Here is a 13953-nt window from a genome sequence, read left to right on the forward strand (position 1 = left end):
AACGTTATCAAAAAGGATTTGACTGCATGCTTATGGAGCACCTTAAATGCATGTGCACCAAGCAGCTTGACATCCCAGACTCAGTGTTGCACCACAAGCAGCAATAGTGATTTCATTAAGATGACTATTCTGATAGCCATAATAATGATAATCCTCTTTCACATCATCTATTAAAAGCATACTGATGCCAGTTGACAACCCAAGCAATGTGTATTCAATAGCCATGTATGTAGGGGTCTGTGATCATTATATTATAGCCTTGTAGCCCACTGCATTGGGCTCTGCTGGCTGGTAAAGGCCCTACAGCTGAGTTATAGGCCCGAGCTTCAGGACTTTAAGAGCAAGTATTGCCTGAGACAGAAAAGGCGAGGAGGCTCATAGACCATTCTAACCACTGAGGATTGAATCTTCTCAATTAAATAGGGAGAAGCAGAACAACAAACCTTGGAATATTGGAGCAAAAAGCGAATACCAGCCTTTAATTACCCTGAGCTACTCTAATGCCTTCAGTGCAGCACACCAGATTCTAATGTTCCCATTGTAAGACTTGGAGGGTGCCTACATCAGGTACAAAACAATAATTAACCACTAACAAAAATATGAACTTTTCAATTTGATGATCAACAAATGTGTTATTTAACAAACCCTTGAGCCACATGATGGAAATGCTGTGCAAAGCGCATTTATGTAACCCACTCTTTGTAGATATATTCTGAAATGTTGGGAGCTCCATTGAAAACAATGGAGTGCTCTGGGCTTTTAATGGCCAGTAGAAATCTCGAGTGGCAACATTCCAATGTTGCCCTTCACAGCTGTTGCTGTGCACAAAGGAGCCACGGAGCCAGAGGGGACTGAAATTATTTATTAGAACATTCTTCCATCTAGTGGTGGAATGTCTAATGGCCTTATAGCCTTCCCCAGCTGGGCTATACTGGCATTTAAGTCCTGCTCCCTTGTTAAAGGCCCTCGCCGGGCCCTTAATAGCCTTTGTAGCCTGCTACAGCAGGCTATAAGGCTATAATAAGTCATACTTAAGCATTGAAAATGGCATACATTCTCCACATAAGTGAATCATAGAGCCAGGCTTCTGTGCATGAGGAAGTATGCTGGGCTTCTGGAGTTCAGTCCAATTATAAGTGATAACTACAAAATCAATTCCCATTGTTTACAGAGGAGTGGCTGTGGGGTGGACAAGAAAGGACTACAACTGAGAGGATCACTCACAAAGTTGTAACAACATTCAACACGTGTTTCTGCCCTTCTGTACCTTAATGAACTACACCAAGTCAGTGCAGAAACTGTGGGAAATTCCTTTCCTAGGGTGTTTGCAGGAAGTATGCATCTCACATAGAAAAAATATTTTCATGTGGAGCACAGTGGAAGTTACGAAATTTCACTAATGCCTCACATGCAGATTACCACAATGCAGAGGCATTTTACCAGGATGCTGAGGAGAAAATACACGTCAGCAAATTTAGCAGGCCACACCTGAAAACACAAAGCTGAAAACAAACAAACACGATGCCCACTTCTCTCTACCGTAGCTAAATTCACTTTTTGGGCCTTTGTAACATTCTAATTTATGTATGTTATGAGTGCTAGACTATACGAACCTCAGAAAATACAGATTAGTTGATTGGATTAAAATTGAGAGTAGGAGACTCAAAAGCTGTTCAACAGCATTGTTCAACAGGATAAAAAAGAGCACCACAACTCCTAGCTGGATCCAAGACTAAGGACCAAGGTCTGCTAGTTTCCTTCCTGGGTGAGGGACCCTAACCTAGGAAGTCAAGGCAACTTATGCTGTCCCTGTAACACAAGACTTCAGCCTCCCTGCCAAGACCAGTAGAAGCTGTGAGGTGAGGGGAGTGTCTGGAGGGAGCAAAGCCCAGTGAGGATCCTGTTGAGAGGCGTCACTTTGTGCAGAACCAGTTAGTGACCCCTGTATGCCAGGTGTGAGAGGGACCACTGTGAATTAAAGGCCGTCGTCCTTGTGCAGTGTGAGCTGGAAACCCCCATATGCCAAGAGGTATTCACCGTGAAGTAAGGGCTGTCGCCCTTGAACAGACGATTTCTGCAACAAATGTGAACCATGAGTTAGCCCCCGTGGTGGCAGAGCCATTGCCCTGGATCGTCATGCCCAGGCTGCTGTGTGAATCACTTACCTATTGCAAGGAACTGTGGAAAAGGATGTTCAATACCACTATGGCCCATCCAGAGACTGAAGGAGGCCCAACATATTATCAGGGAAAAACCAAAACAGGTCTCCGACCATCAGTATCAGGAGACTGAAGCCCAACCTGATGACCCTCGGTCCTACTGCACTTGCTGGATGCCATCAGGTTGGGTAAGACTGTTTGAGGTTGGGCAGCCTATTGAGGACTTGCACAAAAATAGCACTGCTAAAATAGACTTTGCTGCTTGGGGACAAGTGTGGTCCGCATCTGAAACCTGCCTCCAGTTTCAAATGGGGAATGGCCAGCCTCTCTAGAAAGGGAGGTAGAGACTCAAGGATAATGCCCAGGATGAAGCTAGCAGGCTGACCTGAAGAGACTGTGGATATTATTTAGTGTGAAGCTTTGATTGTTTGCATACTTTTATTAAAATTGTACTTTTCCATAAAAGCACTTTTTGACTGGACAATCACCTAATTGCGGTTTCTGTTTGTACTTGTCTTGAGCTGATCTAAGCCTCTCACCGACCTCCCCCTAGAAGGACCTTGGACTGCTTGACCGACGTTATTACTCAGAGTCAAGTCCTGAAATGGGTATTGCTTGTCCCAGTTACTCAGGACCCATAGTAAGTCAGGCCCAGAAAAATAAGGAGTAAAAGCCCTCATCAAAGCCAGTTGTACACCGTAGCTACTACTTGCCTTAGGCCCCTAGAAAGGGGGTTTGACACTATCAAAAAAGACATGAGGGTATACGTCACTTTGAAAATGTAGTACAAAGTGCTGAAGCTGGCAATTTGCATAATAGCTCGTCATATTGTGTTATTATCTGGGTATTTTGCAAAATGTCTCCAAACTAAATTATATGGATTCCACCCTGATTTAGTTATCATCTGATGCATTTCTCAAATCTCCTGGCTAATCCACATAATTAAATATATGATAAGATGAATACATCAGTGTTGAAGTTTCACGAGAATGGATACACTGGAATTCCTTTGACATGAAGTATGAATTTTTATGTTTTTTTATAAAAAGACAGAGGTCCAGAAGATCCTGGCTAACACAGAACCTTCAAACTTAGCATCTGCACTTCTAGAAAGAGGTAGCGGAACTTACTCCTTCTCCTCAGATTGGTAAAAAGAACCTCACCTTCCATTTACGAAAGATTTGCATTAGACGTTCAGCAATAGTTTGTGTCACCAATTTTGAAGAGAGAGCAACAGATTTTAAAAATGAACAGTTTAACTTGGTCAGTGAGGAAAAAGCAATGGGGTCTTTCGCAAATGAAAATCAATTTCTTTAACTACCTTGTAAATAAACAACTGCTAAACAGAAGATGGCCATTAGTGATTTAATTGCACTAGTTACTCTTTTAGAATGGGAATACTCCTAAAGGGATGCATTTAATTCATTGCTATCTTGCACCTGTAATTACCTATCCATCATTTGCTTTACTAGCTGCACTGTATAAACACAATGAGCAACACATACATTTCTTTTGCACTGTCAGCGCTATACAAAAACTATAAATTACATTAAAAAAACGCATTGTGCGAAGCATGCCTCACACAATTGGAGTTGCCACGGCATAACATGCAGCAGCCTCTGGAATTCAGACACTGCACCCGCATTTGAATATGTGCACATGAGAACTTCTACACAGAAGTAAAATGACATAATCAGACATGCTCAATTCCTTTTGCTAGCTGTGTTGTCTGCAATTCACGCACTAGCACAATTAATTTGTGAATGAAATGTATTCGTTTTCAGCAACCAAATAAAAACAGGTACTCATCTATTCTCTGACCCAGCGCTGGGGAAAAAGGCAGGAGGGCTCCTCCATTAGGCCAGAGTAGCATCGCCCAACTAACAAAAATGCCCCCAGAAAAGCCCCAAAGTTGAAAAAAACAATGGTAATAAAGTAAATGTATTACAATTTTATCTTTCACCAACTCGTCCCGAAGTGAGTGTCAGGACTAGGTGTGGCCATTACTGCAGCAGGGAGGAGTGGTGGGCTGTGCACTTAGGTTTAAAATGCGCATGTCTCTTTGGCCGACTGCCTTGCAACAGCCAGCCCGACATGTGCATAGGCCTCCAGTGACCTTTAGAACCCTGAGTGAGGCAGCTCCCTCCAATCCTGGTGTTTCTCTCATTCAGGTTAGCAGCTTGAGAGCAGCACCAGGGTTGGTTAGGGGAGTTGGCTGGAGCTCACGTTGGAGCCTGGAGGAGATAGAGAAGAAGAACATGGACTGGAGCGAGGAGAACATCGGACGTGTTGTGCAGCAAGCAAGGTAATTGACTATTTCTTTTTTTTATAGTAGCCACTCGCCTTCTAAGCATGCACCCAACCACCCATTTGCCCACTCCACAACTCTTCGTAGTTGCCAACCGGCAGTGGGAAAAGGTGCAGTTCTTCTTCATCGTAAGAGATCTTTGTAATCCTCTTTGCAGTTTAGTTACTGTCAGCACACACAATCCGAAAACAGGTGATAGAAATGGGGTCTCTAGTTGGCAGTCGGTTTGCACTCTGTCCATCCAAGTAGCAACCCTCACTCTAGTCAGAATAAGGCAGATACCCAGCTCAGATAACCCCTGCTTCTCCCCCCACCCCCCGGTAGCTTGGCACAAGCAGTCAGGCTTATCTCCGAAGCAATGTGTTGGACCTGGCCCCTTTTGCAGGGTCATCCCCAAACTTTTTGCCTTCCTCCTCCTATTTTTTCTGACCTCTTGTTGCAGGCTCTAGGACACTGACCACTTTATCACTGCTGATCAGTGCTAAAGTGCGGGTGCTCTCCCTTCTAAAGTTGGTATGATTGTCTTACACCTAATTGGCATGTTTAATTTACCTGTAAGTCCCTCATACAGTGGTATCTCTATGCCCAAGGCCTGTAAAATAAATGCTACTAGTGGGCCTGCAGTGCAGCTTGGGCCACCCACAGAAGTAGCCTTTCAAATTTGTCTCAGGCCTGCTAGCGCATGGCCTGTGTGTGCAGTTTACTGCCACAGGGACCTGCCATCTAAATTTACTTGCCAGGCTTGAAGCTCCCCTTTTGCTACATGTTAGTCACCCCGTGATGTAGACCCTATGTAGCCCTATGGGGAGGGTACTATGTATGTAGAAGGCAGGACATGTGCCTGTTTGTGTGGCCTGTACGGGTAGTGAAAGACAGCCTATTTGGTTTCTCACTGCTGTGAGTGCTGCCTTGCTCATAGGATTGCATTGGAAATGCACTTCCTTATACCTACAGGGTATTGTCTGATCTATGAAGGGGTAGCATAGGCATGTTTGGTATGGTTGTAATGGTAGTGAGAAATGCTTCATACCGGTGTAGGTGGATTTTTTACTACCATTATAGGAATGCCGCTTCTAGAAAGTGGGCATTTCTCTGTGCTTATGACTCTGGTGTTTTGCAGCTTGACTCCAATCCACATCTGGGTCAGAGTGACAGTTGAGCTTTGTGCATACTTTTCAGATAGACTGTACACAGGGAGGGTGGAGGTGTCACAGAGGTGCATCATCATATTGAATGGTCTTCCTATACTGAGAAAAGGAGAGGCAGGGCACACCAGCATTTGTAAAGGATGTGCCCTGGCCTCACACAAAGGGCTCATTTATCCCCAACTGATGTCAGGAGCCTGTGCTGGAGAAGAGAGGGGACACTCCTAAAGCCAGTTGGAACTAGTTGGAAACTCTTCTCCCCCTTTTGTGAAAGCTTGTGCAAAACTGAGTATAAATACAGGGGTTTTTCCCCATGTTAAAAGAGACATTTCTGGACTACTGAAATGGACACAGGATGCTGCTAGAGGGACGTGCCAGGAACCACCTGGACTGCTGCTGTTGTGCTGACCTGTGACTTGCTGGGTCTCTAGGAGGACCTGCACACTGCCTATAACCCTTTGTGCTGGCCTGTTTGCTTGTTCCCCACCCTGTGCTCACTCTCACTGTCTCTAGGGGCTGGGTGGTGTGCCCCTTGTTCCCCTGCAGCATTTTTTTGTGCTGAACGTGGTGCAGGAAGAGCGCTCTGCTTGAGAATTTCTGGAAGCACAAGAAGGGCGCTTCATTGTCCCTCTTCAGAGTGCTTTTTGATGTATTTGAATCCAGTGTGTGGAGAGAGCTGCATCTGTGTTGGCCGAGCACTTGACCTGCTGTGCATACAACACGTGCAGAGCGCTTTTGATTGAATTGTGAGTAAAAGCCCATTCTAAGCGCTTCAGGTTTGCTGCCTGAGGAAATGACTGCCGCTACCCGGGCGGGTCGAGGAAATCCAAGGAGTATTAAGCTCACTCCTTATTGGTGCCCCCAGGGCACAGGAGCATGGAGTAGTGTGCCCCCGGGGCACAAACAGGCAGCACGTTTTGTGTAATCACCGCTATGGCCAGGGACAACGACTTCAGGAAGCTCACATGCAGATCGGGTGAGGGTATGCAGAGGAGTGAGGGAGTAGCAGCCAGGAGGGAGGGGAACCTCATCAGAGGTCCTCCGCTCTGGCTGGGGCAGCCCAGGACCTGCAACGAAGAAGCATTGCACTAGGGGCGAGACATGTGGTCCAGGGAGGCGAGAGAGACAGTGTGAGCCTCTGTTGTCCTCAACGGGCAGCAAGGAAGCTTCAACGGAGGCCCCACCTGGCTGAGAGTGAATCGGACAAGGTGACCCCTGTCCGAGGAAGGGGTCACCCCACTGCAGCACCCTGGCAGTCGAGGCTAAGTCCTTCCTCCCAGGTTGCTGTGCAAGGAGCGCTGGAGCTCCTTGTAATCATAGGTCACAAAAACCTCCCCTTCGCAAGAGCCTGCCGTGGCCCCTGCGGGCAATCTTGTGGCATTGCTGAGGCTTGGGCTACATTCAGCGTAGAAGGAGCTCCTTTATGTGGCCCCAAGAACTTGGCATGTACCATGCAGGGAATGTTTCATTTATACCGTGCCTTCAGGGTGTGATCGTGATATTTGCCAAATGTAGTTTTTCATATGTACATTCATGATGCTATTTGACCTTTTAACCATTTCTGATGTGATGATATTTGCACAATGTAGTTTCTCATATGTACATTCATGATGCTGTTTGACCTTCCTGGGGTCATGTGTTTTCCATGATATGTGCATTTCAGCTGATATTGTTTTCCTGACTACTGCTTATGTTTCAGAATAACCGGTAACCTATGTGTTCATGTGACTATTGCTGGCTTTTGCAGAGTACCAGTAACTGAGTAATGCTCTGACAACTGCTTGTGTAGCAGGGTATGACTGACATACTGTGTTCAGTCCAATAATGTTGTATGCAATACAGTTTATTTTTTATATAACTTGGTGTTATGTTTCCTTTGTGGTGGGGATAGTGCGTAAAGTGTGTTATCTGTGTTGTGCAATCGCTTTACACATTGCCTCTGGGACAGGTCTGACTGCTCGTGCCAAGCTACCAAGGGTGTGAGTAGGGGTTATCCTGGGTGTGTAACTCCCTCGCCCAGACTAGAGTGTGTGGGTTCTGCTTGGCTTAGGTGCATACCCTAGCCAAGCATAAACCCCATTTCTATCACAATGTATAAAGCATTTGCACATAACACACACTAATACAGTGAGAACAATACGAATGGACATTACACCAGTTTTAGAAAAATAGCCAATTTTTATCTCTGTAAAACGAGAACAATCCAACCTACAGTAATAAAGATATGAATTTTGCAAGAATTACTTAAAAATACAATTTCTTGAAGTCAATAGCTCCATCTGGGGCTATCACTGTGTCATGAACAACAAATCCAACAGTTCAGGCTGGGTGCAGCGCTGCAAGAGAACTATGGTGTTAGGAAGACCCACAAACAGTACCTTGGAAATGTAGGTCATTGTGATCCTCACAATGAGATCTGGAGTGCAGCGTTGCTGGCAACACTAGGCACCGGTGGGCATCGTTTCTGGAGGCCAGTGTAGGGGTCGTCGGGCCCTTGAAGTCACACTCGTTGCAGATCGAATCACCAGCTGATGACGAAGTCAAAAGCGCTGGCGTGAATGGCGTCGAGGCTGAGGTGCGAAGCAGAACAATGATTTGTGCGGTGCCCACAGGTCATGGTGTAGGCAGTGGCTTGGTGACTGCCTCCTGCCGTCAGTGAGATCAGGGCTGCGGTGTGAAGTGGGGTGGTGCGATGTCCGGTGTCTCCAGGTCACGGTGCAGGCAACAGCGCTGACGTTGCTGAAGTGATGTTGTTGGTAGTCCCGAGGCGGTGGCGCAGGCTCTGTGCGTCACCCACAGAGCGCGGTGCAGACATCGGCATCTGTTGATGACACTGGAGTGGATGGCGCTGTTGTCGGTGAACCGGGGCTGGAGTGCGGGATGGGATGGTACTCTGTGTACCTCATGAGCGGTGTTCCCAGGCCACGGTGCAGGCAGGCACATCGGTGTCAGTGTGGAGCAGCGTCACTGGGGATACCAAGGCTGTGGTGTAAGCAAGAAGATGCAGAGTGTGCGGCCCACAGGTCATGGTGCAAGTAGGGGTTCGATAATGGCATCAGGTGGCGGAGTCTATGAGACCAGGTTTGGGGTGGGACTTGGGGCACAGCTCTGTGTATTGTCATCAGGTCACAGTGCAGTCAGCAGCATTGTTGTCGGCATTGCAGTTGTTTTTCCCAGAGCTATAGGTAGATGATACTGAAGTCTTTGATATCCCTGAGACTTCCAACAGGAGGCAAGCTCTACTCCAAGCCCTTGGAGAAACTTCACAAACAGGATACACAGCAAAGTCCAGTGTTTACCCTCTTTAAGGCAGAAGCAGCAACTGCAGGCCAACCCGGCATAGCACACACAGCAAAGAGTCAGTACTTCTCCTCCAGCTCATCAGCTCTTATCCTTGGCAGAGGTTCCTCTTGATACAGAAGTGTTCTAAAAGTCTGGGGCTTTGGGTCTACTACTTATACCGCTTTCTGCCTTTGAAGTAGGCAAACTTCAAAGGAAAGTCTCTGTTGTTCACAAGATCCTGCCTTGTTCAGTCCTGGCCCCAGACACACATCAAGGGGTTGGAGACTGCATTGTGTGAGGACAGGCACAGCCCTTTTTAGGTGTAAGTATCAGCTCCTTCCTTCCCACTCTAGCCCAGGAGACTCATCAGGATATGCAGGCTACACCCCAGCTCCCTTTGTGTCACTGTCAGGAGGGAATTCACAACAGCCCAACCGTCAGTCTGACCCAGAAGTTGAATACACAAGCAGGCAGAGGCACAGAATAGCTTAAGCCAGAAAATGCCCACTTTCTAAAAGTGGCATTTTCAAACTAACAAATCTAAAAACCAATTTTACGAAAAGGTGTAGTTTTAAATTGGGAGTTCAGAGGCCCCAAACACCAAATCTCTATCTGCTCCCAATTAGAAACTGAACTTAAAATATATTTAAAGGCAATCCCCATGTTAACTTCTGAAAAAGATAGGCCTTGCAGCAGTGAAAACTGAATTTGGCAGTGTTTCACTGTAACAATAAGTAAAACATATAAGTACATGTCCTACCTTTAAAATATGTGGCACTGTGCCCATGGCGCTACCTAAGGCCTACCTTAGGTTGCCTTACGTTTGATAAAAAGGGAAGGTTTGGGCCTGACAAGTGGGTACACTTGCCAGGCCAAACTGGCAGTGCATGCCTGCACACACAGGCACTGCAATGACAGGTTTGAGATACGTTTACATGGCTACTTATGTGGTTGACACAATCAGTGCTGCAGGCCCACTAGTAGCATTTGGTTTACAGGCCCTGGGCACACAAAGTGCACTTTACTAGGGACGTATTAGTAAATAAAATAATCCAATCATGGATAACCCAATCACCAATACAATTTACATAGGGAGCACTTGCACTTTAGCACTGATCAGCAGTGGTAAAGCGCGTAGAGACAATAAGCCACCATACCATAAAAACAGAAGGTCAGAAGGCAAAAAGACAGAGGAAATATACCAGGCCTAACAACAGGTGTGAGCAAGCTTTGCACAGTTTGTACATTGCAGAGAGCTGGGCTGGGTATACAAACAGCTCCTTAATCCCACTTACTTACATAAAAAAATAATGTATTGCAAACATGCATAGCACTTTGGAATTACATTTGGGCACTAAGAGAGAAATACATTCAGGGGGAATCAGACTTGGGATAAATAGGTTCTTTACTTACAATTTAATATTTTGGAGAACTAGCAATGTGTGGTGCTAACATGATTTTTGGATGTGCATTTATTTGAGTTACCATTCCGTTTCTATTTGGTCCATACCTTCTGCTGCCTGAAGAGTGCCCTTTATGAAGCCTGCAAGATCCTTTGCCCTCTCATTGGTCCTCTCAGCATCCTTTCCAGTTTGCTCCCCATCTGCAGTCACTTTGGTGGTCTGGAAGTCGAGAATGAGAGAAGAACGACCAGAAATAAATACTACCATTTGCGATATAGCATGACACCATAATAGAACGCCATATGACATTGCAAAAGGAGGTCAATGCAGTCAGTGGAATCAGAGTTACAAAATAAGATAACATTAAAATTAAAGTGTCTATCCCTTCTAGAATTTCTGAATTTCTTCCTCTGAAAACTGATAATGTGGAGGAGTTATTTTCCCTGAACCTAAGGGCCAAATTTACAAGGCCCTATCATCACCGGAGCGTCACTTTTTGCAACGCTCTGGTGACGATAACCACTACTCCATATTTACAAGGAGGTGCAACTAGCTTTACATTGGACTACATCACCCAGAAAGTGCTTTGTCTAAGCCTTCTCAGCTACCTAAAAACAAGCTATACACCATGGGAAGGAAAATAATCATGTCTGGTAATTCCAGCCTGTTATGAGAGATCCCAAAAACAAACAGGGCCTGATTTAGATCTTGACGGTATTACTGCCAAGCCACTCCAGCAGCGGGCCTGAGTACTCAGTCGAGCCAATGGTGGCTTGCCTGTCATATCTAGATATATTGCGGCTCACCAGCCGACCACCACGACGGGGTACTCTTCCCAGCCATCAGGTAGGCGGCTTCCCACTGCCCATACTTAAATGTTACAGTGTTACAGGGAGTGGACTGGTGTTGGATTACTGGCAGAGGGAGGATGGCACGGGTCCCAATGGACATGGAAAAATGGCAGTGGCTGTGGAACAGAGTGAAGTCACACACAAGGTACCTTAGCCACATTTGTTACCTTGCACAACACACAACACACAACACACCACATACATAATATTGGACATTGCCAGTCTATCACAACACAACATGTACAGGCCGAAAACGCACATTGCCATACATCCATGACACAACATGCACATTCTATGAGCACTACACCCACACATGACACAACCACAACCAACACAGCTACACACTCAGCTACAAAAACACACTCACATGACATCACAACTACACACATCAGGACAAGGACCACCACACAAAAGCCACACTCACCTGAATGTCACACAGAGGAACACAACAAATATACACCACAACAGCAGACCCACATGCAAGTGGCATATAATCCGACACAACCATATCACCCACTACACCTCCCTCCACCTCATCCAGCCAATTTAACCGCACACAGATGTACACATACTGACCCACATATAGAACAGCTAGCACATTATTACTGTTACAAATCCCCTTGTAATGTGCACGCATGGACATAGTTGACAAGTGCTACCGTAACGTCATTGTGTTTCCAATGTGTCTCCATCCATGTCTGATGCAATTGTCTCTGTGACATTCATCTCACAGTAATTTAAGAAATATTACTATGACAGGTATATGACTGCAGATGTCCCGAGCTCATGTGCAGTGACTCCACAATGTGCACAGTCAATGCGGGTTCCCAACGTTCAAGTTCAGCGACAGGGGAGTCGTGTTTTCTACAGGGCCCAGTTGCAGCAGCGACGGAAAGTATTGTCTAGTCATGTCCAATTGAAAACGGAAGTGGGACAGGGAAAAACGTATGTTTTTACCTCATTCCCCCTACCCCCAATCCACCAACTTAGATGTGGAGGTCAGACTGCTGCAGTTGGCCTGGCAATAAAGCACATCCAAATCTGTATGGCGGCAAGTGTGGCTGCAGTCCAACCACCAGCCCACTATATGGGGCTGTCACAGCAGATTAGAATTCCTGGAGAAGACAGCAGTGTGCATGCACTGTATTGCCAATAGGACTGTCAACATCTACATTGGGTGGGCAGACTGCCAAGCCAGCGGATGGGTTTTCCATTGAAAAAGTGCAGCGGACCCATTACCGGCAAGATCTAAATCAGGCCCAAAATGACTAAGATCATAAAACAGGCATTCTCATGTCACGTTAGGACAATATGGAGTCAACTATCAGAAACTTTAACACTCTAATCTATTGGCATTTTAAAACCCTTAATAAACCCACCTTTTCGGATTGTATTTAACAATGAAAGGCACTGCCATATACGTATGTACTAATACCTGTCTAGAATACTGTTAATGGTGACTTTTACTTCCCTCTCTTCTATGTTAATAGTTAAGCTTTCTGTTGCCATTTGGTACAGGTTTGCACTAAACAAATTCCTTTAATAAGTCAATTAAATGGCCACTCTGCAATACACTGAGAGCTCGATTCTCAAAGGAATTAGAGAAGCAAGCAACAGAAAACATGGAAACTGCATTTAAAATTTGTATATTCGAAAGCAGGATCTGCAATTTTCTGTACGTAGATGCCACCTACTACTGACAATGGTTTGCAAAGCACGAGGATAGTTCCACAGTCACGACCCCCAGGAGATATGTAATAGATGTTCAGAGGGGAGCACCGCATGTTAGTCAAAGCAAATGATCTCAAAACCCAGCATCATACTTTGTATGCTTTACTAAAGGCCTGATTTAGAGTTTGGTGGATGGGGTTACTCCATCACAAATGTGAAGGATATCCCATCTGCCGTATTACGATCCCATTATATCTCTTAACTCTAAATCAGTCCCTATGCCTTTTCCATACTTTCATGTATTTCTAGTAATACAAATGAATAACTCAGTCTGATAATGTGAGCAATGGAGGTGTAGAAGAAAGCACGTTTTCATGTGGAATAATTTTTTCACTGACCTTGCACTTGCACATTTCAAAAGTTGAGAAATGTTCACACAAATAGGTTAAGACAATAAAGACCTGCTCCAGACAAGATACAAGTATAGAATGTCCTGGTGTAAAGCTGGGGTTTCTACGAGATGGTTAATTAGCCAAGAATCCATTGTAGCCCTTGGGGCACCCCGCTGGAATTTCCTACCTTCTTGTGAAATGAGCCATGGTACAATGTTTTGTTTTTTTACAAAGATAATTAGGAGATCCTTGTTATCTGATTTGGCAACATGTTAGCGTAAGTCAGTGAACATAAAGGAATGCATATTCGGTTAGTCCCCTTTCTGGTGACTTCTCACTCAACGCTTGATTTAGATTTCCGCAGAGGGGTTACTCTGTCACAACGTGACAGATATCCCATCAGGCAAAATCTAAATTCCATTGTATCCTATGGGATTTATATTTCAGTGGACAGGATATTCGTCACCATTGTGACAGAGTAACCCTTCAGCTGAACTCTTAATCAGGCTGCAGAAGAGAGCTAAAATAATTGCCATAACTTCCAGAAAATAATTGCACTTCTTCAAGTGCATGAAGAAAAACTGCAGTACCTACCACTAAACAGTGCCTAGGCAGCTGCAGTACTTACCAGTAAACAGTGCCTAGGCAGTTGTGCAAATACTTTGTCCAACGATGAGTACATATGGAGGCAGGGGGTACTTAAGGTTGAACCCAGCAAAAACTCCTGCTAGTGCCAATTGTT

General features: G+C 45.3%; 1 protein-coding gene across 7 annotated transcripts in view; it reads right to left on the reverse strand.

Annotated features, from left to right (window-relative positions):
* LAMA2 (laminin subunit alpha 2) overlaps positions 1 to 13953 on the reverse strand; it is a 3379260-nt gene that overhangs the window by 734999 nt on the left and 2630308 nt on the right. For all 7 annotated transcript variants that reach the window (XM_069234829.1, XM_069234828.1, XM_069234823.1 and 4 more), the window contains one exon: positions 10405 to 10516. In XM_069234829.1, the coding sequence (XP_069090930.1) occupies positions 10405 to 10516 (112 nt within the window). The remainder of the gene's footprint in view (positions 1 to 10404; positions 10517 to 13953) is intronic.

This window comes from Pleurodeles waltl, chromosome 5 (assembly GCF_031143425.1).
Source record: "Pleurodeles waltl isolate 20211129_DDA chromosome 5, aPleWal1.hap1.20221129, whole genome shotgun sequence".
NCBI classification, from domain to species: domain Eukaryota; kingdom Metazoa; phylum Chordata; class Amphibia; order Caudata; family Salamandridae; genus Pleurodeles; species Pleurodeles waltl.